The sequence below is a fragment of the Thunnus thynnus genome, chromosome 17, assembly GCF_963924715.1.
Source record: "Thunnus thynnus chromosome 17, fThuThy2.1, whole genome shotgun sequence".
Lineage (NCBI taxonomy): Eukaryota > Metazoa > Chordata > Actinopteri > Scombriformes > Scombridae > Thunnus > Thunnus thynnus.
The window spans coordinates 12,256,892-12,281,272 of record NC_089533.1 but is presented as its reverse complement, the minus strand read 5'-3'; the positions used below and the strand labels follow the sequence as shown (position 1 = coordinate 12,281,272).

General features: G+C 38.5%; 2 protein-coding genes and 1 long non-coding RNA gene across 8 annotated transcripts; 1 reads left to right on the top strand and 2 right to left on the bottom strand.

The window, feature by feature from the left end:
* The first annotated feature begins 2,969 nt into the window (after positions 1-2,969).
* LOC137167994 (tumor necrosis factor ligand superfamily member 14-like) lies at positions 2,970-17,888 on the top strand. 5 transcript variants are annotated; one of them, XM_067570384.1, is made up of 5 exons: positions 14,408-14,632; positions 14,767-14,977; positions 16,493-16,526; positions 16,623-16,697; positions 16,928-17,888. In XM_067570384.1, the coding sequence occupies exons 2-5, from the start codon at positions 14,783-14,785 to the stop codon at positions 17,314-17,316; spliced, it is 693 nt and encodes a 230-aa protein (XP_067426485.1). In that variant the 5' UTR covers positions 14,408-14,632; positions 14,767-14,782; the 3' UTR covers positions 17,317-17,888. The 5 variants fall into 5 exon arrangements, with proteins under 5 accessions (XP_067426487.1, XP_067426488.1, XP_067426485.1 ...); XM_067570386.1 differs by lacking the exons at positions 14,408-14,632; positions 14,767-14,977 and adding an exon at positions 2,970-3,305; XM_067570387.1 differs by lacking the exons at positions 14,408-14,632; positions 14,767-14,977 and adding an exon at positions 2,970-3,305 and having other exon boundaries at positions 16,493-16,532; positions 16,632-16,697.
* Positions 7,159-12,077, bottom strand: LOC137167995 (uncharacterized). Of its 2 annotated transcripts, none has more exons than XR_010924217.1 (3): positions 11,964-12,077; positions 9,844-10,094; positions 7,159-8,691 (listed from the first exon to the last, which is right to left on the bottom strand). It is a non-coding gene; the product is annotated as an uncharacterized lncRNA (long non-coding RNA). The 2 variants fall into 2 exon arrangements; XR_010924216.1 differs by having other exon boundaries at positions 11,707-12,070.
* A 2,561-nt stretch (positions 17,889-20,449) lies between the features above and the next one.
* Positions 20,450-24,071, bottom strand: tnfsf18 (TNF superfamily member 18). Its single transcript, XM_067570952.1, has 4 exons — positions 23,607-24,071; positions 23,015-23,086; positions 22,453-22,504; positions 20,450-22,238 (listed from the first exon to the last, which is right to left on the bottom strand). Exons 1-4 carry the CDS (start codon positions 23,721-23,723, stop codon positions 21,892-21,894), a joined length of 588 nt encoding a protein of 195 aa, XP_067427053.1. The 5' UTR covers positions 23,724-24,071; the 3' UTR covers positions 20,450-21,891.
* Positions 24,072-24,381: the final 310 nt, after the last annotated feature.

Sequence of the window (24,381 nt, the reverse complement as noted above, 5' to 3'; positions counted from 1 at the left end):
AGAAATGAACTGAGTTTGAAATCCAGAATTTGAAGCTTTGCAACCAGTATTTTCCTCACTGTCAACGTGTCAAAGTTTTCTTTTAATGATATCATTCATCATCAACATTTATCAACACAAAAACACAAAAGTGTCCTTGATAAGTCAACAATATGATAGGTTAATGTTAGGGCCATCAGTTTTAGTTATTTCCCCTTTTTCTCTACAGCGTTGATTTGCTTCTTCTTCTTCCTGTGAAGTTAACGATTGGAAATATGGACAGCGCCATCTGCCATTGCAATCCACATTGTGGTTGGAGATGGGATTACATCTGTAGTGATAATGACTTGAAAAAACTTTAGAAATTTAAGCTCTTCTATTGAACTGTGTGCTATGAAGGAAACTTGGCTTGTACGTTCAAGACTTAGTGCTGGATGTCACAGTCACGTTCAGAGATATATATAAAAATACCTCATAAACAATGTTGCTTCTGGTTCTTCTTCCTCTTCTTCTTCTTCATGGATTCAACAGCAGAAATACGGACAACGCCATTCTGCCACTGCAACCCACATTGTGTCGGAGGTGGGATTACACCCGTAGTGATAAGAACTACCATAGAGAATGAATTGAAAAAGCTTAGAGAGTTTAGCTCCATTCCTGTTCCTCATGCATGGGAACTTTGTATGTATGTTCAAGACATAGTGCAGGATGTCTCAGGGATGTTTTGAACGGGCAGTACAGTGCATCCGATCAACTTCCGCTAAAGTCAAAACAAGAGCAGCCAACCAAGGAAAAAGTCTGAGGCTACTGGAAAAAAGCAGGAGGATATGTATCCATAGCTAAGGTGTTCAATAGAATATTGGCATTTTTGCTTGTTCTGTGCCCTTTTGCTGATATGATATGATTGTTGTTGTTTTATGATGCTATCCAGTTGATTAAACAATCAGACATGCAGCGGTCAAATAAAATAGCCAAGTCAAAGGTCCACAGGGGTTTTGGTTGGGGAGTTTTTGGGTCCTCCCCCAAGAAAATGTGATGTCATTTGACTAAAAACTATGCATTTTTGCACAATTTTGGACTATTATCATTACAATATTAAAAAAAAAATATATATAATAATCACAACACATTGGTAAAACAGGCTTATAGTGAATGGATTTGAACTGCGATTTTCTCATCCTCCCATCCTCCCAAGCTGTAGCCACTAGAGATCCCAGTATTTGTATTTGTATCTGTACTCGTTGAGGCAGCAAAATTATTTGTATCTGTGTTTGTATTCGAATAAAAGTGGAAAGAGGCTTAAAAATCCTGTTTTTGTTTTTATTACACTTTTAATTTTAGAAAACTATTATGATTACTGAGCTAAAACTTTACTCATCGCCTCATTGCAGCCAGACCTATCTATTTGAACACCCATAACACGGAGACAACACACTGTGTAATATGTAGGGAGGAACTTCAAAGGCAATTGTTGCTTTGCACTTTTCATTTATTGCCTATTTTTTACAACTTAACTTTGTGGAAAGGAGAAGGGGAACAACAGGTTATGGAGAGTCTTTAAGAGCACTTTGCTTGTGTCAGTAGCTCAACTTTATCTCTGGGGAATACCCCCAACAAATAATTTTTAAAACATTTGTATGAAACAAATATTCGTATAAAACCAACTATTTGTGCTTTGCGGAATAATGTATTTGTATTCAGGTACACCCCCAGAAGCCACTAGCCAGTTGTAGGGACAGCTATGGATAGTATTTAACTTATCCACAAACAATTTATTTGTCCCATTTTGCACATATCACGGAGATACAACAGACTGCATTAATGCCAGCTCAGCACCTTTTATTTCCTTGTTGGAATAAAATACACACATCAGACTTTATGACCCAACTGATAAAGATTTATACTGTCTGTTAATATCTGACTTTTGTTACAGGATTTTCATTCCAAAGTTCAGAGCTGCTGTTCTGTGGTTAGATTTTCTTAAAGAACACTTCATGTTAAAGATGAATACAGAGAGTTGAGACTGTGAATCAATAGATCTTAAAAACCTCCTGTTGTGAGATACGTGTTTGTTCGTTTTTTGGTTGGTTTCCCGGTTGAAACTGCTGATTAATTTCAACTTCACTCTTCTGATTGATTCAGATTATTTTCAGCATCGAAGGGTAACATAACCAACAGTTTTCATCATGTTTGTGTCTGCGGATGTTAAAATTATCTGATAACAGTAGTGATGGTAGATATAGTGATGTGTCATGTTGCTTTGTTGACTGCATTGGTGGAATGAACAAAATGCCAGAAGAAAGAAATAAGAGTATTTATTAATACAAAAATTTGTAAGTAGTTACGCAAGTAAAATGGAGGGAAAAAGAGCTGAGAGCACTGTGAAAAACATAGGAAAACCAGGAAGTCTAATGCTGAAATTGTGAAAATGTGCATTCAAATGTAGGACTAAACTGGCATTAAAAACAGACACACACAAACGCCGCCCAAGAACACCTCAATGCCCCCCTTTCAAAAATATTGCTTCCAGCGCCCACTGACATTCTCTGAACGCCCCCAGGGTGGCGATACCGCCCATGTTGAGAGATGCTAGTTCAGCCAGTTAAGCTCTATTCCTGTTCCTCACGCACAGGAACTTTGTATGTATGTTAAAGGTGTAGTGCAGGATGTCTCAGGCACATTTTGAACAGGCACTGCAGTTCATCCGATGAACTTCAGCTCAATGCAGAATTGTAGTGTCCAGATATTCTGCGTGTGAAGCGTTTAGGGAGCATTGTTAAATTGCAGTGTCTACTGATAGTCTGCATGAGAGGCATTTAGGGGACGGGCACAACTCTCTCTAGGTTTTGAGAAACCGGCCCCTTCCAAACAGGCCCATTTGGAACGGGCACTGCACTAGTCATTTTAATGTTTGCAGTTATCGTGTGCAGGCAGGTGCATCTCTGACAGCCTCCAAAGGGGCTTTGCTGATACATCTAAAGATTTCTATATTTGACTCTGAGCTTTGTCTGAGCCTGAACACTGTATCTTCTATTTGTCTCTGCAACCACATTGAAGCAACACTCTTTGACAACTTCTGGAGGATATTTCCACACTGATTCATTTTTAGTTACGGAAAGAGCACTGTTGATACGGCCAAGGGTGGGTATACCTCTTTGTATGTCATGGACAACTATGCCACCCGCCCTCCAGTGCCACCCAGGCTAAGCCAGGGGCGACAGCATGCCAGTGTGGGACAGACCCTACTGTTCATCCTGGTGAGTGTGGCATTGTGTGGCATGACCATAGAGGCCTGTCTCATCTACCGTCTCTACCAAACTGAATCTGTGAGTATCAACCTCATCTCTGAGTCTGCACCAGCCTACGATACCTTTCACAATTTCATCCTATGACTTCTTATCAACTGAGTGGGAAAGTGCTTCTTTTTTGTTTCATTAAGTCTTTTACTCTCACTTTCCTCATTAGCTTTAACTGCTATTCTCACTTTCAGTTTTCCTTTTTTTTTTCTTTAGCAGTTTTCTCTTACTTCATTTATTTTTTCTCTTACATCGTGTGCACGAAAAATGCTTTTTTGGAATTTAATATAAATGCATACAAAATGCTATTTCGTGCGCATTTATATTAAATTCCCAGAATTTAATTAGTTTGTGCGCACAAGATATAATTCATTCACACATTTTAATTAATTAAATACAAATTAATACATTTGTACATTTATCTTCCAAAAGGAATTATATTATATATCAAAATGTTATGGAGACATTAGAGCCAGTGGTAAATCACCAAAGAGCTGCACAGATCAGTTCATAAGATCATCCCCTCCCCACCCGGCTCCTAGCACCTGAGATGACTGGCTGGTCTCAGGCCAGCAGCTCCTCACATCTCTGAAAACGTCGAAGCAGATTTACAAACAGGCGTTATTTGGATAATCTGATCACATATTGGGAATCTACATGGTTACTTTCGTTCTCTGGATGGATGAGACCAAAATCAAACTTTTTGGCTAGAATGAGAGGCGTTCTGTTTGGCGATGAGCAAACACTGCATTCCAGTATAAGAACCTTATCCTATCTGTGAAACATGGTGGTGGTAGTATCATGGTTTGGGCTGCTTTGCTGCCTCTGAACCAGGACAGCTTGCAGTCATTGAAGGAGCTATGAGTTCTGAGTTGTACCAGCACATTCTACAGGAAAATGTCAAGGTATCTGTCTGCAGTAAGACAACGACACTAAACGACAAGTCGTTCTACCAAAGAGTGGTTAAAGCAGAAGAAAGATAATGTTTTGGAATGGCTGAGTCAAAATCCTGACCTTAATCCTAAAGAAATGCTGTGGAAACCTGAAGCATGTAGTTCATGCAAAGAAGCCCACAACATCCCTGAGTTGAGACTGTTCTGTAAGGACACATGGGCTAAAATTCCTCCAAGCTGATGTGCAGGGCTGATAAACAGTTACCGGAAACGTTTGGTTTAAGTTATTGATGCAAAAGGGGGTCACACCAGTTACTGAAAGCAAGGGTTCATATATTTTTGCCACCCACAAATGTGTAAGATAAGATAATTTTCCTCAATAAATAAATGAAAAAGATGAAAACAATGTTTTTTTTTTTGGTCTCATTTGTTTAATTGGGTTCACTTTGTCTAGTTTTAGGACTTGTGTAAATATCTGATCATGTTTTAGGTCATATTTATGCAGAAATACAGAAAATTCTAAAGGGTTCACAAACTTTCAAACAACACTGTATATATTTTTTTACCCATGTCCCCTTAGGGGCTCCATATGATGGCATTATGGTGTGACTTCTAAAAAACTATTTTTAATATTGGGAGACAAAAGCAGGCCCACACTCTTTACACTCACACGTATGTGTGAGATCTTGCTCAGGTTTAGTGAAACAGAGGCATCAGTGAATAAAAGTACTTTCGTGACAGAAACAAAACTGATGTTTACCACATCATATGAATGATTGTTTTTCTCCAAAAACTGCTGACAGGGAAAGAAATTCACTATTATGGGGAAGAAAGTGGAGTAGAGAAAGAGAAGTACATTAAAGTCCGACCTATTTACACAGAATTTGACTGACATATTCTCACTTTCAGTTTTCCTTTTTTTCTCTTTAGCAGTTTTCTCTTACTTCATTTACTTCATTTATTTTTTCTCTTACATCGTGTGCACGAAAAATGCTTTTTTGGACTTTAATATAAATGCATACAAAATAGCATTTCGTATGCATTTATATTAAATTCCCAGATTTTAATTAGTTTGTACGCACAAGATATAATTCATTCACACATTTTAATTAATTAAATACAAATTAATACATTTGTACATTTATCATTGGATAATCTGATCACATATTGGGAATCTACATGGTTACTTTCTCACCTGAAAAGGTATTAAAACTTAATGTGCAGCAGGTGAACTGCACTTCATGGTCTGGGGAGAAAGGCATTTCAATGAAAAAATGTGCCCTATATGGTGCACTATAAAAACATTGTGAAGTAGGGGTCCATTGAATGTATCAGGGGCCCTTAATATATTTTTGCCCCTGCCCCTGAGACAGCCTGAGTCCGCCACTGAATATAAATACAGTGCTGCTTGAAAGTTTGTGAACACTTTAGAATTTGCTCTATTTCTGCATAAATATGACCTAAAACATGATTAGATTTCCACTCAAGTCCTAAAACTAGATAAAGAGACATCAGTTAAACAAATGAGACCAAAACTTTACACTTGTTCATTTATTTATTGAGGAAAATGATCCAATGTTACCTGTTTGTGCCTGGCAAAAGTATGTGAACCCCTAAGATTACCAATTCATTAGAAGGGGAAATTAGAGTTGGGTGTTGCAATTAATGGGATGACAATCAAGTGTGAGTCTGTGAGGCCCTGCCTTATTTAAAGAAGATAAATCTGGGTCTTCACTGTCAAACTCTGAGCTTCACAACACAGGTTGTGGAAGTGTGTCATGGCTCAAACAAAGGAGATTTCTGAGGACAAAGAAGAGTTGTTGATGCTTGCCAAGCTGGAAAGGGTTACAAGAACATTTCTGAAGAGTTTGGACTCCACCAGTCGGCTGTCAGACAGATCATATACAAATTGAAGACATCCAACACCATTGTTGAAAAAGATGAAAACAATGATTTTTTTGGTCTCATTTGTTTAATTGGATTCACTTTGTTTAGTTTTAGGACTTGTGTAAATATCTGATCATGTTTTAGGTCATATTTATGCAGAAATACAGAAAATTCTAAAGGGTTCACAAACTTTCAAACAACACTGTATATATTTTTTTGCCCATGTCCCCTTAGGGGCTCCATATGATGGCATTATGGTGTGACTTCTAAAAAACTATTTTTAATATTGGGAGACAAAAGCAGGCCCACACTCACTCCTCTTTACACTCACACGAATTTGTGAGATCTTGTTCAGGTTTAGTGAGGCAGAGGCATCAGTGAATAAAAGTACTCGTGACAGAAACAAAACTGACATTTACTACATCATATGAGTGATTGTTTTTCTCCAAAAACTGCTGACAGGGAAAGAAATTCACTATTATGGGGAAGAAAGTGGAGTAGAGACCGAGAAGTACATTAAAGTCCGGCCTATTTACACAGAACTCCACTGACATCCCCAGGGGGGCAGGGGCAAGACTTGATGTTCCATGATGATGGATGGTCAGATGCTTTCACTGCATATCTGACTCAGTTTCCTGTCCTTGTGTGGTGTTCTGCATGATGGCAGCAGTCACGGGGTGTACCTACCTTTTACAGATTACCAAAAGCACAGACCTGTCCTACTTGCTCTGCACACAGTGGTCCTTACACACGATTCAGATCTTATAATGTGGAGAATTTTGTTAAAATCGGCTCACATGCAGATCATAGTTTTTTTTTTTTTTGTTTTGTCTTTTTAATTTAAGCTTTTGTCATCTTATTTTCTCAACTTGCATATCCACCAATGGTGATTGCATCTGCATCTGCATCTGCATCTGCATCTGCGTGCTCACAAACAAAAAATAAACAAGCACAACTGTGAGGTGAACTGTTTTTATTTCCATTGCAGGTCACCTTAGCGTCATCCTCTAAGATCATCACAGGTATGTGTCAGCACTTTTGCACTTTAATTTATATTCAATTTTAATTGATAAATACTTTCAATTACTTTATGCACATTAGAGACATGTTTATGTCTGGTCTTCACACAGAACAAAAAATTACACAGTCCTGTTATTTCTCCTTCTAAACCGGTTGCACATCTGACAGGTGAAGGCAGCACTGATAACCCATCCAATACCATACTGTTAAATGTATTACCAAAGCAGAAAATAAGTCAAAATTGTCATATCTTTTGCTTGTAAAATGATGGCACATTCTCAAAGTGCAGGGAAGGTAATCATGTGGTATATTTGTCATTTTTGAAGCCTCAAAAATAAAAAAAATATACTTCATGTTGTCAGTGTTGTTTTCTCTCTTTCTTTCTTTCCAGATGGATAAGATGTAGTTCATGCAAAAGACATTATGGCATGGAGCACAGATGCAGACCCTCTCCTCTATGAAATGGACTACAAAGACAGAAGTCTTGTCATTCAGAAGGAGGGGTATTACTATGTCTACTCCAAAGTTTCCTTCTCAGACAACGATGTATTTCATCATCTTGTTGATTTGCATATTGAAAAGTTTACTGGGAAAAGTATTACCCTCCTGCAGTCCAGGAAATATTCCAATCTTTCCAAGCATTCCTCTTCCAAACAATCCAACAGTTACTTGGGTGGAGTGTTTCACCTCTCCCAAAGTGATTCCATTTTTGTGAAAGTGAGCAACACCTCAAAAATTGTGCAACAGAAACCGTCTGATAATGTCTTTGGTGCATATATGATATGAATATCATATTAATGTTTCACCAGGAATCCTAAAAATTGGAGTAAGAATAATAAAATTGGATAAGAAATCATATGGCATCCTTTTTTGAAGACTAATGGTTCTCTTTGTAATGAAAATGCATATTCACAACCAGATTAGAGTGAAAACCTGAAAGTGTTAAGAAAGTCAGGACTGCTGACTCTTCAATTTCTAAATTGTGTTTGACAGTATAACAAAAGTATTTTTTTTACATCAGAGACTTTTTATATGCTACCTTATATACTCACTTTACACTTAATCTTCTGTATTTTACGAAATGACACATCATGGATGGATATTTTGAAGATAACTTTGATATACTGCTTAGTTAGATCTTTATATTTGTGCTGAGTTTAATCATATGCATCATGTTCATGTTAAAATGTTCAAAAAACACACAAGCTGTATCCTTATACATTTATTTATATCTGAATAATACAACCGCTTTCATTACACTCTCTATGTGCAATAATGCACGCAAAAGAATGAAATGAACAGCTCATGATTTAGATGTGGTTGTTGTTTGTTGGTTTTCTCAAGTGAAATGAACTCCTCTATGCATTTCCTGTTGCGTCAGGTGAGACGACACTGGAGCCTTTGCAGAGTGGTGTCAGTATCAGTATCAGTAGCAGCGAAAGTTTCATCCACCTGATGCAACAACATCACACATACAGTAGAGAAGGTATTTTTTTAAATACAATGACAAATAACAATAAAGTTTCAGTGTAAACCATTCTCCTAAAGTCAGAGGCCAGCCGGTATCCACTGGGTGAAAGGGCAAAACCGACATCTAGACCTGAACCAGCTATCACCTGTAAAAGAAACACGGGGATAGAGTTCAGTATGCATGTACAGACTCTAAGTAACACTTATTCAGCACTCACTCACATTTCCAAAGTTATCTTCACATTTTTATTCCAGCATGCAGCTCACAGTTCAAGAACTCATTAGACTATCTGGGCAATGGCTATTTGACATTCAAATTTAAATCCTGATAGTACATTGAGCTACAACCTACCTCACATATTACCCCACAGTGATAATAATGGGACAGTCTGTGTATCTGTATCTGAAATTCTCTCTGTCAAAAGATGGGTTCAGACACAGTTCAGCAGCCCTGTTAAGGATGCAGTAACTTTCTCAAGGTTTATTTATTTATTTTATCATATCAAGCCTCTGTGTGAGAGGTTCAATGCAAGAAGAATTTCAATCCTCTGGACCAAGGTCAGTCATTAGATCCAACCATGAGCCAGTTTTTTTCAGCATGGTCTATTGGGGGGGCTGGTGTACAGGCAGTGAAAACACAGCCTAAAAAGTTGTTTGTTTAAAACTGTTTTAGGGTTGTATATGAGGGCAGATGTCATCATTTCCATTAGTAAATGAGGGCTAATAGAGTTACAGCAGCTTATTTTGATACTCATTTGACAAAAATAACTCTTCTTCTGTTATAGCACAGGGAAATGAATGTGGTTATCCACCCACAGTAAACAGTGGCCTGCTTCATTTATGGTTAAAGCAAAAGGAATAAGTGCTTTTTATTGACACAAATCTCTTCTGATCAGATATTTTTTGTTCAAATTATGTCCTGTGTTATGCATCTTGTAAATTTATAAGATGTTATGAGGTCACTATAGGGTATTTATTGGGATTTGCATGAGCTTTGTGTTAACATTGTTATCTACTGTAGATTTATGAAGAGTCAAGTAAATGATCTGCTGAAATCTATAAAAGGGAAAACTTCAGCTTCTGTTAAGGGGCCAAATATATTTGTTGGAGGGCCAGATTTGGCCCACGGGTCGCTATTTTTGTGTACCCGTGTTCTATCTCACACAGGCTAAGCCCTTTACTGGACTCTATGGGTAATACTCTCACTCTCCAATCACATGCGGGCAGTCGCTCACTGAAATCTACACGTATGTAGCTAGCCAATCCGGCTATATAAGCAGTGTCTCACTGGCACTCACCATTTCTTTATTCCCTCAGCGACGGCGAAGCAGCTCACTGATCTCTCTGCTCCAGGGATGAAATTACTGGTACTTGTTCGTTCCTGCCCGTCATGCCCCGTTCTCATCGCTACCGCCGCTGGGCATCACTTCTGCTTCACCTGGTATCCTTCTTGAGAGTGCAGGGCCACATGGAAACAGGCTGTCCCGACTCAATTGGGTGGGCAGTGGTGAGAAAGCCGCAGCCTCTGCTGGCTCAGGACAGAGAAATGCTGGAATATTTCAAAAAAATATTCAGTGAGTGATTACGTGCGTGTGATTGGAGAGGAGCTCTGCCTGTTTTATAGAATTAGGGTTACAAATCCATAACCTTTGTTCCAGACAACCCTGTCTTTGTCAGACAAACACAAATGATTCAGACTGTGTAAATGTATACATGATCTGCTGCTTTTTTTGTGGGCTGCAATATTCTCAAAATGTTGTGTCAGAAAGTGCAGTTATGCATATAGTTCCACATCAGGAAGCAGCCTTTGGCCTACAGAGCAGTGGAGCTGTATTTGTTATTGTTTGTTGAGTAAAGCTTTGGAACAAGGCAGCCAATTGATGAATGAGACCTCCGTGCAGCAGCTTCGAAGCATCATGAGTCAACTGTTCCAGGAAAATCTCCTGTCTGACTCAACACACAGTGACATGTCACAGCAGAGCAGCCAGGACTGATATTACATTAACATAGTCCTGATAACTGTGATGTGATGTTAGAAGGTGAAACAAGGTGTCAGGTTGGGGAAGCAGGAGTGGCCCAAACACAGAGGCCGGAATGCAGATATGATGAAAAAATCTCCTTTAATCGTGGATGGTCATGAACAGGCGAACAGAACTAGCAGACAAAACAAAACGAATGATCCAACAAAGACTCAATTCAAAACCAGACCTTAAATACAGACTAAACTAATCAGGGAATGGGGAACAGGTAACGAGACACAAGGGCAGGCTGGGAGTGATTGGCTGAGGAAACACAGGAAGCAGGGCAGGGCTGACGAGACTGATACAGGGCAGGTGTGGGGAAGACACAGAGCAGAGCAGGGCCAATGAGGGTGAAGCAGGGCAGGTGAGGAGGAGTACATGAACACACAAGGGACACACAGTAACAAAACCAAAACCCAGAAAATACAATACTCTAAATACAACCCACACCAACCTGTCCAAGAACCATCATGAACCTAAACTAAAGTATACAACACACCAGGCTAAACAACAAAAGGCAGTCCAAACCCACCACCCAAATATAACAAGAAAACCCATATGACCAGAAGGACTAAACAGAAGTGCAAACCCCAAAGAACACAAGAACATAAAAAGACCAAAAAACACACAAAGTCCAGGCAGGGTGTGACACAAGGTCACAACTATAAAATGACTGAGCTCAATAACACATTATGAGAGACTTGAGAACAGGTGTGCTTGGAATTTCAGGCTAGCTATATTTGGTGGTATTTTACTTTAAAGTACAAAACTGGCAAAAATATTTACTTATATTTTGATTATTGTACTGATTTAAAATGAATTTCGGTGGCCAACATATATTTTGGATGTACAGTCATCATCTTGTAAATGCATGTTTGTGATAGACCTTTAAAATGCATTTTTGCAGTTTGGATCATTTTTGTTTTTCTACCTGTTACACAGGACAGGTGTGTTCTGCAACAACAGCAGTAGTGGATTTCTTATTTCTCTGCATGCAAGTCCAACGCCTTGTCACTTGTTCTTCAGTTAGACATTATTCACAGACTTTCATAAAGCTGTACAAAACTAAACACGACATTACACTGTCACTGTACCAGACAGACAGGAGAGAAAACTGTATTTACCTGGTACGCAACTTACATTCTGTCGTTATTCACGGTGGTTTGATAAAAACACTCTGTGCTGCCAGCAGGTAACAGAAATGTAAATTCCATGTCCTGGTTTGGCCCCAAAGCCAAAGTCAAGCCTACAGTCAGAGTAAACCATGCCAGCAAAAAGGGCTGTGCAGAAAAATTCATTATCCTCAGGTTGCAGTGCATACTTCATTTATTCCACACGTTCTTCTATGTCATACATGCACAATAAAACAATTTCACTGTATATCTGCAATGGCTTACTCTCATACTCCGATGGCTGGAGAATAGCCTGATAATTGGTTCCTTGATTAAAGCTGAATGTGTGGATCCACTCTCTGTGTCGACCAATAGCGCTGAGCAGTCTGAACTGCAGTCTCATGCAAAAGTGAGGTGTGGTGACAAGGTGCAATATACACCAATTGTGTAATGTGTGTACAACTGGAGTATAGGCCTCTAAGTCCAGTTAGATCCTATAGGGGGAGCTGTGGGTAAAAGCACAGAAAAGGGGCCTTGAAACAAATATGTTAACATTTTTATTTAAAAAAAAGAACCCACGGTAACACTTAAGAATAAGGGTACAATGCTTAACTAATAGCTACTACATGATTTATGATGATTTAATGAATAAATTAATGCAGGATGTGTCATGAATTCTTGTAGTTCACTTTTATGAAATGATAAAGTCACTATGAGTTTATGTGATTAGTGACTTGGATCATACCGACAGGTGACAAATCAAAGGAAAAACCAAATAAAGTGTCTTAGTAAGGTGTTGGGCAGCCATGTGCCACCAGACCAGCTTCAATGTGCCTTAGCATTGATTCTACAAGTCTCTGAACTCTACTGGAGGGATGAACACCATTCTTCCAAAAGATATTCCCTCATTCGGTGTTTTGATGATGGTGGTGGAGAGCGCTGTCCAAAATCTCCTATATATGTTCAATTGGGTTGAGGTCTGGTGACTGCGAAGGCCATAGCATATGATTCACATCATTTGCACACTCATCAAACCATTCAATGACCTATGGATAGGGGCATTGTCATCCTGGGAGAGACCACTCCCATCAGGATAGAAATGTTTCATCATAGGATAAAGATGATCACTTAGAACAACTTTGTATTGATTTGCAGTGACCCTTCCCTCTAAGAGGACAAAATGCCCCCCACAGCATAACAGAACCACTGGATCCCTCACTGTAGGAGTCAAGCATTCAGACCTGTACTGGTTTTATCTTTAATTTATCACTTGTCTGTACTTGGATCACTTGAATTCACTTAAGTCATACCTTAATAATATACCACCAAATTAGGCATCTTCAGGTTGCAGCTTGACCAAATAGATCCTTGTGGGCTTAATGTCACATTTGCAGGCTAGTGGGTGGAAGGTGAGTTTTATGAGTTGAGGTGAGTTTTTAAACCGGAAACATCTAGCAGGGACATATTGACTAATCATATGAGAATGAACAGACATGTTTAGACTTGTCAGCAGTTTACAATGTACTGAAGTGAGAAAGAAATGCAATTGTGTCATATTAATATTGTGTCGGGAATCAGATGACTTGTCAGCATTACTAGAACTGTTTCTGTAGGCAGCAACATGGAGATGTTTGCATCTGGCTTCCAGTTAGATATTTCATAATTCTTTGAGAAAAAGTGCTGTCCTGCTTTCAGAGAAGCTGTTCAAATGCCCTTAGATTCAACTAGATTCATGTTTGAAGCAACTGAGAAGTAACAATCATTGATTAATGATCCATCAATTGTTAACTAATTAGATATAAACTCATAGTGACATTATCATCTCTTAATAATGAATTACAGGAATACATTATGCATTAAATCATCATGGAACATGCATAAAGTCTGCATTAAGCACGTGTTTTGCACCGTTATTATATTACCAGAAACTCCTATCACTTGTAATCTCATATCTGTATCTGTATCTTTTTGTTATGAATACAGCCCAGCAAATTAAATTATTATCTTGATCCCATGATTTACTCATTTCCTGATAACAAAACCCTCAGTAACTGATCATGTTTGTGAGAATTGCTAGGACAGTATCGGTGACAGGGTTTAACTATCTAAATTATGTAATACTTAGTTTATCTTTGCAGGAAAAATCTACTGGAAGGTCAGAAGTCAACAGCAGAGCAACAGCCCTCCTTAGTACGCCACCCTGCTGCTTGGAGGTCTAATTTTCTACCATCACATCATGTTTCTCAGGTTTTCAGTTCAGTATATTCAGCCTTAGGCCCTTTTACCCCTGATCTGGTCCTACCCTACAATCATGCTGTCACAACTCATTCATCATCCATGTTTGTATTTGAACATAAAGTATTTTGAAATAACTTATTTTTTTCCATGTTCACTTCCATCTATCACACAAACACACTATTGATTTCAGAGGTGAATATACTCTCTTGAATATTTTTCTAAAAATATGATTGTGATCTGATCCAGAGTAATATGTATAGTATTTACACCCTCAATTCATTTAACAAACTGAAGGAGCATACATTATTCTAAACAAACCACTTACTCTCACCGTACCATGGTGGTGGTGCACTTGTTGGTGTCAGACCATGAGACAAGCCGCTAAGCAAGAACATGAGAGAGAGGAAGTGTGAATGGATATTTCAACATTGCTTTTACAATGACGTGGGAGGGCGTGAAGGGGAGGTTAAATGCATTGTGCTCACCCACTTGGTAATTGTTGTCTTTTACCTTGAGGCTTTGTAACTGATGGTCAGGTTCTGTAGCTGCACCAGAAAAATTTGTATCAACTACAGCATCATTTTAATGTTTGCAGTTATCGTATGCAGGCAAGTGCATCTCTGACAGCCTCCAAAGGGGCTTTACTGATGCATCTCAGGATTTCTATATCTGACTCTGAGCTTTGTATGCGCCATCTCCACTTGAACCAACCACAAGTAAGCCCACCCATTTCGCTTTTTCACACCGTCTGTCACACTGTCTCTTCTGTTCATCTCTGTGGCCCCATTGAAGCGACGCTCTTTGACAACTTCTAGAGGATATTTCCACACTAATTCATTTTCAATTACAGAAAGAGGACTGTTGATATGGCCGAGGGTGGGCATCCCTCTGTGTACGTGGTGGACAGCCATGCCACCTTCCCTCCAGTGCCACCCAGACTAAGCCAGGGGCGACGGCGGGCCGGTGTGGGACAAACCCTGCTCTTCATCCTGATGAGCGTGGCATTGTGCGGCATGACCATAGAGGCCTGTCTCATCTACCGTCTCTACCAAGCTGAATCTGTGAGTATCAACCTCATCTCTGAGTCTGCACCAGCCTACGATACCTTTCACAATTTCATCCTATGACTTCTTATCAACTGAGTGGCAAAGCGCTTCTTTTTTGTTTCATTAAAGTTTCCTTTGAAACCCTTTTTACTCTCACTTTCCTCGTTAGCTTTAACTGCTATTCTCACTTTCAGTTTTCCTCCTCTTCTTTTTAGCAGTTTTGTCTTACTTGTGTTCTGTCATGCTTAACCCAAAACTGCTGTTTTTGTTGATAACACCTTTAAAATTCCTTTAAACACTACTCTTAAGTATTTATAAAGGGAATTCCTCTAGTTTTCTCAGTAAGATCTTTGATTTCCTTTAAACACCCGAGTCTTATATTCATAATGTAATATTTATGTTGAAATGTAATTACTTGTGAGGTGAGTGAAATATGTACTAGTGAGTGAAATATGTACTAATCAAACTAAGGTAAAATCTCAAGACCAAAATCGTAAAATACAAAAATGAGTGACCTCAGTACATAAAAAAGCTTCATGAAATATTATAAAAGCAACACATTTCATGTAAAGGTGACTAGAAAGTTACTTAAGACCTGTAAAATTTCACAATTGTGAGTTTTATGAGTGAAATATACAATACGAGGTAGATATGCAAGTGAAACTACATTCTTAGGGTTAGGGTTACATTTCACAGTGTCACACACTACTCATGGAAAACTTGCTGTCATAGCTGTATTACCAAAGTGGAAAGTGAGGAGTCAATTTGTGATTTTCCCATAGTGTTATGATGGAGTTATGGTGTGACGTTTAAAAAACAATTTCATTTGCATGTCAGGAGACAAAAACAGGCCCACACTCACTCCTCTTTATACTCACACTAATGTGTGAGATCCTGTGCAGGTTTAGTGAAGCAGAGGCATCGGTGAATAAAAGTACCCTCGTGACAAAAATAAAACTGACATTTACTACATCATATGAATGATGACAGCGAAGGAAAATAGAAAGTAAAAGTAGAAAGAAATTAGTATTGACAGAGAAGTACATTAAAGTCCGGCCCATTTACACAGAACTCCACTGATGTCCAGGGGGGCAGGGGCAAGACTTGGTGTTCCATGATGATGGATGGTCAGATGCTTTCACTACATATCTGACTCAGTTTCCTGTCCTTGTGTGGTGTTCTACATGTAGGCAGCAGTCACGGGGTTGGGAGGAGGGGGGGTTCAGCGAAAAAAAACACTGTATAAACAGGGGACAGTGGAGGAAAGGAAGTGGTCTATTTCCTGTAGCATGATTGTGATCTACCTTTTACAGATTACCAAAAGCACAGACCTGTCCTACTTTGCTCTGCACACAGTGTGGTCCTTACACACAATTCAGATCTTGTAATGTGTAATGTGCTTTTTTCATCTTATTTTCTCAACGTGCATATGCACCAATGGTGATTGCATTCACATCTGCATGTGCATGCTCACAAACAAAAAATAAACAAGCACAACTGCGAGGTAAACTGTTTTTATTTTCATTGCAGGTCACCTCAGCATCAGTCTCTAAGATCATTGCAGGTATATGTCAGCACTTTTGCACTCAATTTTAATTGATAACTACTTTCAATTACTTTATGCACATTAAAGACATGTCTATGTCTGGTCCTCACACAGAACAAAAAGCTGCTACTGCCACTAAATTGCGCAGTCGTGTTATTTCTCCTTCCAAACCGGTTGCACATCTGACAGGTGAGAGCAGCACTGATGTCCAATCCAATACCATGGTGTTAAATGTATTACCAAAGCAGAAAATAAATTAAAATACATTGTTGTAGCTTTTGCTTTTAAAATGAAGGCACATTCTCAAAGTGCAGGGAAGGTAATCATGTGGTATATTTGTCATTTTTGAAGCCTCAAAATTAACAAAAATATTATACTTCATATCGTCAGTGTTTTCTTCTCTCTTTCTTTCTTTCCAGATGGACAAGATGTAGTTCATGCAAAAGACATTATGGCATGGAGCACAGATGCAGACCCTCTCCTCTATAAAATAGACTACAAAGACAGAAGTCTTGTCATTCAGAAGGAGGGGTATTACTATGTCTACTCCAAAGTTTCCTTCTCAGACAACGGTATATTTCATCATCGTGTTGATTTGCGTACTGAAAAGTTTACTGGGAAAAGTATTAACCTCTTGAAGTCCAGGAAATATTCCAATCATTTCAAACACCCCGAACAATCCAACAGTTACCTGGGTGGAGTGTTTCACCTCTTCAAAGATGATGCCATTTTTGTGAAAGTGAGCAACACCTCAAAAATTGTGCGACAGGACCCCACTGAGAATGTCTTTGGTGCATATATGATATGAATATCATATTAATATTTTACCAGCAATTCTAAAAACTGGAGTAAGTGTAAATAAAATCAGATAAGAAATCATACAGCATACTTTTTTGAGGACTAATGGTTCTCTTTGTAATGAAAAGGCAGATTCACAACCAGATTGGAGTAAAAACCTGGAAGTGTTAAGAGGGTCAGGACTGCTGACTCTTCAGTTTGTATATTATGTTTGACAGTGTAACAAAATCCATTTTTTACATCACAGACTTTTTATATGCTACCTTATATACTCACCTTACACTTAATATTTTGTATATATTACGAAATGACACAACATAGATGGATATTTTGAAGATAACTTTTATATACACTGCTTAGTTAGATCTTCATATTTGTGCTGAGTTTAATCATATGCATCATGTTCATGTTAAAATTTTTAAAAAACATACAAGCTGTATCCTTATACATTTCTTCTCATTCTTTCTGTAACATGTACTGTACACTATTTATTTATGTGTGAATAATACAATTGCTTTTAATTCTGCTGTCTATGTGCAATAATGCACGCAAAAGAACGAAATAAACAGCTAATGATTTAGATGTGGTTGTTGTTTGTTGGTTTTCTCAAGTGAAATGAAATTCTCTATGCACTTCCTGCTGCATCAAGCGAGACCACACTGGAGACTTTGCAGAGTGGTCTCAGTAGCAATAGCAGCGAATGTTTCACCCCCTCACTGCAACCACACGACACACACAGTAGAGAAGGTAATTTTTAAATACCGCAATGACACATAGCAATAAATCGTTGATATGTCAACCACCTATGTTGATGCTGTAATACTGGCCTCAAAGTACAGTACATCAGTTTAACTTTTACCACAAATGAGCTTCTCTTGAGGGTTTGGAAGGACAGCATGTGTAATATGTTTATTCCGCACATTCACATTGGCATACATATTTGCTGTGATGCCATACTGTACGCGTAGATGATCATTATCAATCCATCACCATGGTGACAAGCATGCTAACATGACCTATATAAGTAAAAAAAACCGTATCACGTTTTTTTTTTCTTTTTTGTTTCTCTGATGCAATAATTGTTACGCTTTCCCTTCATCTGAGTCTATTCGAAGAAGCAGCTCTTGAAAACACCCACAGAGTTGTATATTTGTAAACTGAGGAGGAAGTGGTAGTGGGTTAAGCTGGGGTGGGGGGGGGGAGGAGGGGGAGTGTCAGCAACAGATTGCCTGACTCACTTTCCAACCCCAGACCCGGAGAGCAGTGGCTGGTGAAAACTGCACTTTAACAGGACTGGATTGGTGTGTGTGTGCAGGTGGGTGTGTTGGTTAAAAGCGAACCTTGAAATTCATTTTCCTCCAGGAATGTATTATGAGTTTTTTTTCCAATTGGTGAAAACACTCTGAACTGAGAATGTAGTTACAGTCTAGGGTTTGGATATATAGGGTCTAAATGCAAAAAGTAATGCATTATCTGTGAAATCATATGGCTCAGGCGTTTTATAAAGTCCCCTTGTATTTTCATGACAGCTTCTCATTGCATGTGTGAGTCATTATCTTCCAGCGCTGGCTGACCTCTAAGGTGTGAGAAGACTGCAGCGAAGGAAGGGGAGCTGTATCAGCTGTGTGGTTGGGTTTCACACTGTTTATTTTATCCTCTCATCATTAGACCTAGGTCTAGACATGACTTTTACAAAGAAATTGTGTGGGATGAGCAAACTCAGTGATTGCCTATGATCTGAAACAAATTGTTCACACTTCCATATATGAAACTAGTATTTTCCAATGATAAAGCAGGGCTGTATTGTCAGATATCAGTCTGTGGCGCTACCGTCAACAGTTTTTTTTAATTACACACAACTTCTGAAAGAAACCACTCTCTGCTTTTCACATAGAAGCCTTTCTTTTTTTTTTTTTTTTTTACAAAAAAAACATTATGTTAGGCCTAGAGCAACATTTCTATTTATTTATTTTTCTTGTCAAAGCAAAACTGAAAGATGTGGTCATGGTACACAGCACACAGTCCACAGCTAAATACTGTCCCCTTGTGTCAGCCTCCAGAGCAGGTAGAGAACAGTGTGGTGCTGACATTTAACTTCTTAGGCACATTACTGTTGAATTCACTGAAAATACAGTGTCTTTAACTAGATAAATTCATAACTTTTGTGTCCTCAAGTTTGGTAGCAATGTTATTTTTACTCAAGGTATGAAGTCTTGTGGCTGGATTCGTGAATGTTGCTCTTCTCAATAAGAATAATTTCACAGATCTCGAATTCTTGATAATCCTTTTATTATAATGTTTTGACGTTATTTACTGGCAGGTAGTGACAGTCACTGAAATATAACAGCAAGGCTTGAATGAACATTTTTCACTTTCGATTGACTGACAAACTGACATTTGGATGGAAATGATGGAAAGAGATGATGAAGGTTTCAACAGAAGCTGCTGCATATTTTTATGTATTTTTATATTAATTAAACAACTCTTGTACGTCTGCCTTGACATTAGGCAGTGGAAAGCAAATGTAGGAACAAACCAACCCATGCTGATACCTCTAATTGTGTGAGTGGGTGGTAACTGGGTATGTATGAATTCATGCATCTTGGACTTCAACCCAGTGTAATCGAAAGCTGTGGTGGTAACAGCTAATACAGAGAGTGGTAAGAGATATGGGACGCTGCGGCCGAGGTTTGGAAATGAAGAGTTTTCAGATGAAACCTCAGTAACTTGGAAACACTGTGACTTGACTGTGATGACTAATGTTTGTTCCAGTTACTTTTTGTGTACTGTATCTCTGTTGCTGTGATGTAGGTCAGTTAATATGATGTTGGATGACTGGGTAAGTCAAATGATTTGGCTTTATCAGAATCTGGAGGGCATATTCTTCGACAGCATACAGCAGGGAGGGTCCCACTATCTTTCTATTAGTGACTCATTAGCAGTGAAGACCCACTGTTAACTTATGACCTCTCACTTTCACTTTATATCTGGGGTCTCGTGAATGACTCACAAACAAAAGCACGATTTCATCACGCTATTCATCTGCTCTGTTATTGTCTATATGATACACACATCAGAGACAAGAAACAGTGTGAAGAAGATGTAGTTTTTAATATCATTGTTACTTTTTTATGACAAAATGTTTCACGGTTACAGTACAGAAGTGCAATGCCTTTGTTGAATGTGTGATCACACTAATGTACCGATATCATCAGGAGCGCAAACAGTTCCTCTGTTAATTAAAAACAACTGCAAATCAGCAACAAAACCAAATATTTCTTCACACGAAACTTTCCACATAAACCACCAGGACTCGTGCTTTCACGTGTCATCAGTATGATATTGTAAGTAAGTAAGTAGTGAAGGCGATCACCTCTGTCAAGTCATTTCACTTTTCATTTTAAATTTGATTATGAAAACAAATGTATGTGATTGTGGTTCTTGTTTTTACTTGATTAACAAATAAATGGATTCAGTTTCTTAAAAATCATTGTTAAAAGATATGAGATAACTTTATTTTTCTCCTTTTTCTTAAACACTCACAGATTACATTGTCCAGTATGTAGCTTACAATATTAGCCACAGATTATTGCAATAGTCAATAAAAAAAACTGTACATACATTCATTGACAATATATGTCATCCAATGACACACATTGTCACACAGTGACATACATTCATTGGTTATTAGCTGATCTGACTGTGGAATTTTAGTTATATACAGTATACTGTGTACCTGCATACTGTATATATCTGCATTTAAACAATAAATAATTACAACATAAATATGATTCATACAGTTCAAACATAATAAACCAGCAAAAAGCAACAGTGAAAATATTTTGGCTGAAAAGGTAGTTTGCTCGCCAATCGATGTGGCAGCTCAGAGTAATTCATTTTTGCAATTACCTATCACACATTTAAAATATACTAAACTCCAACAAGGAAATAAAATTTAAACAATCAAGTAAGATCAGTTTATGCTGAGTACCTTCTTCACTTACTAAAAATTAGCTCCTTGATCTCAGCTATTTGAGAAGCAATGAGAACAATCCAACATTTTTTTCCTAATCCATAAAATATACAGGGGGAAATCCACCTGATTTTACAGTATACTTCACATTATTTCTATAATACCATACAGCTGTGTTTTAAAGCGTGAATTTGAAAAAGTTTCCCCGCAAGCATAACTGTAGAAAGCAGATTTGTAGTGATGACGTCAACTTTAGACCAATCCTGGAGCTGCTATACAGTATATTGACTTTACTGGACAAAATCATTGGACATCAAATCAATGTAATTTCTGTTTAAGGGTATCAGGGGTCTGTATAGTCCAGACCAGAATTTAAAGGGATGAGGGTTTTTTACCCACTCTGTGGGTAAAAGATCATCTTCGTCCTGTGACACCCTGTCTGACACCTCTCTAACTGCAGGGACATGTTCAAGTGATTTGCTGATCCGGCAAAGTACACTCAACCATCTTTGCATCTATGCAGGGCCACCAAAAGGTGGATCACAGAGCTGGACAGGGGCACTGGAACATGCCAAGGATTTAGAATATATATTTATTGTATCAGAATTGCATCTAAGGCGTGCCCATGTAGATGACATCCAGGTGGGTGAGATATTCATCAGCAACAATCGATGTGGATGGCGGGTCGATGGTGACCATCAGTTCGCCTCCAGCAGAGAGTCCCTGCACCTTGCCGAGGAGGCCTGTGCTGCATGTGTTTGTGTTAATCGTACCCTGCAGAATAATTTTTTCTTTCAACTTCAGCTTCACCATTTGTTTTTTTTCTTCACATGAAGACAGTGTCACCTGAAGAGTCAGGAAGAAATATCCATCCCTCTTTATGGTCAGATTACATCCTTCTTCAGAGATCAAGCCTGAACCCGTTGTTTTTACCTTCCATGAAACCGTTGTGTTTTTGACTGTGGGTGACAGAAAAGCTGCTATTAGCTGTGTTTATTTTCTTAGAATTCAATTCTGATAATCTGTTACATGTTTATTAAATTATATTGTATTGGAATTAGAGAGATCTGATCACAAGATTATCTGTATTTTCATCAGCTTGTTTTTGTAGCCCGACTCATTGCTTACAAATTTGTGCATTCATTCTGAATGAAAATACTTAAACAACTTTACCTGAACTTCCTACATAGGTGATCATGCTGCCCCAGTGAGGCCTGTTGTTAGACTGTTGAAAAAGAAGAGATCTATTAATGAAAATATTAACATTAAATATGTTGCAAACATGGCTTCAACACAGACACACAGACCAACTATGTAAAAGTTAGATTTTTTAAAATTGTGCTAATGAGACTAGTACTTTCATCTTAAAAGTGAGAACAGAATAAAATGTTCACATCTTCAGAAGGCAAATGAAGACACAACAGCTTAGTTTAGTGGCATTTCCCCGAATGTGGCAATGACGTCACTGTGCTTCCTCCAAGAAGTGACGAGGGCGGTTAGACTGACATAGTAACTGAGAAGAAGTAATTTGAGATAGATTTGCCTGGTCTACAGGATTGTCTGGAATATTGGGATTGCAGTTTTTTGCAGAGTAAAAATATAAAAATCTAACATCAATAGCATGACATTCTGATCACCAAGAACAGATGTATGCAGATTGTGAGAATACATAACACAGCACAACACACCGAGGTCAACAGGAGAAGCACAAACTCTGAAACTGGGGTTATCTTACCGGAGTTGGACTGTCTGCCTGCAATGGCATTGAGCCCCCCAGTGCTGCATTGCTTTTATTCTGAAACTGGAGCTGGAGACGGAAACATAAAATACACTGATATATTGCTAAATCAAAAATCTGAATGCAAAGCATTGTCTATAAAAAGCCTTCTCCTGTAAAATATTGACTCTAAACATTTAAACATATTTGCTTGGTAGTCAAAAATAATGCTAGACTTATATTTCCTATACATTTCATGATTATGCTCCAAATGGCTTGATCTAAAGCAAACATTTCTATCAGAATATTATGCGAATGCTTTCACTATTTGGAGTCATGACAAGGGTCTCTGTATCCTGCTGCAGACCACAAATATGGGTATCATTCTCACCAGCTGTGTGACTACCAAAACCACAAAAAAGAACAGATGCACCGAGCAGGTGTTTCAACATACCGGTACTGACATTCACCTTCTATACTCCGTTAGTTCTTTCTGATGTGACAAAACTGTTGCACAATTTGACAATGTAAAGTTTGTATCTTATTACTATAAGATACTGTATCATTACACCCTGTAAACTCAATCTGATGATATCTTAAGATGTCTCACCGGCGCATGATGTCCACCTGTGAATAAGAGGACGATGAACACAATTTGGAAAATAGAAAGGATGGTGGTCCACAACAGCAGGACATGGATCAGGGTATGCTGGATAATCTGTGGCATCGTCAGTCCGACGGCAGAGCTCAGTGGAGCCTGAGCCTGGGGAACGCAGGAAGACAGATGACAAGTTTGTCTATGTTAAGAGCTGACGACAATACAGGTCCTGGGTTTCCTCTGCTGTTCACGAAATGCAGTGTGTGTCTATGTTCGCTTCCTGAGCTCAGCATGTGCATGTGATGAGGACGTTTTGATGTCTGACTGTACTCTGCCGTGCCCTGAGTATCTATAGAACAATGAGGAATCCAGATGGTACTTTCCCCTGCATATATGTTACAAAGCACACACAGAAGGCCGTGATCATATCTGTATCTTGGGGCTGGCCCTACTCTCCTACTCACCACAATGCACAGACAAAAAGGAGGAACAAGACTCACTGCCAGGGAGAGAAGGAAGAACTCTGACATAAATTCATTTCAAAATGAATTACTCGGTTCCGTATTTATAATAAGACTTTATGAAGGGTTGGGCGATGGTTATGGCGTATGTATCATCGTTTTTTTTTTTTTAGATTTAGTTCTTGTAAATTATGAAAGTCATTGCCTTGCTGTTTTTTTGCCACTATTTCCTCTTTTTTCCCCCTGTATATGTATTTATATTCATCCCATATACGTCTTCATATTAAAACTGCTAGAAGCACTTCAGTAATGTACAGTGTGTGAGT

What these genes read in the sequence shown, in the direction of transcription:
- LOC137167994 (XM_067570384.1), top strand. Translation starts at nt 14,783, where the DNA reads ATGGCCGAGGGTGGGCATCCCTCTGTGTACGTGGTGGACAGCCATGCC. An exon ending in GTCTCTACCAAGCTGAATCT is followed by an intron (nt 14,978 to 16,492) that starts GTGAGTATCAAC and finishes TTTTCATTGCAG; the next exon opens with GTCACCTCAGCATCAGTCTC. An exon ending in ACCGGTTGCACATCTGACAG is followed by an intron (nt 16,698 to 16,927) that starts GTGAGAGCAGCA and finishes CTTTCTTTCCAG; the next exon opens with ATGGACAAGATGTAGTTCAT.
- tnfsf18 (XM_067570952.1), bottom strand. Translation starts at nt 23,723, where the DNA reads ATGCCACAGATTATCCAGCATACCCTGATCCATGTCCTGCTGTTGTGG. An exon ending in CAGGTGGACATCATGCGCCG is followed by an intron (nt 23,087 to 23,606) that starts GTGAGACATCTT and finishes TTCCGTCTCCAG; the next exon opens with CTCCAGTTTCAGAATAAAAG. An exon ending in AGGCAGACAGTCCAACTCCG is followed by an intron (nt 22,505 to 23,014) that starts GTAAGATAACCC and finishes CTTTTTCAACAG; the next exon opens with TCTAACAACAGGCCTCACTG.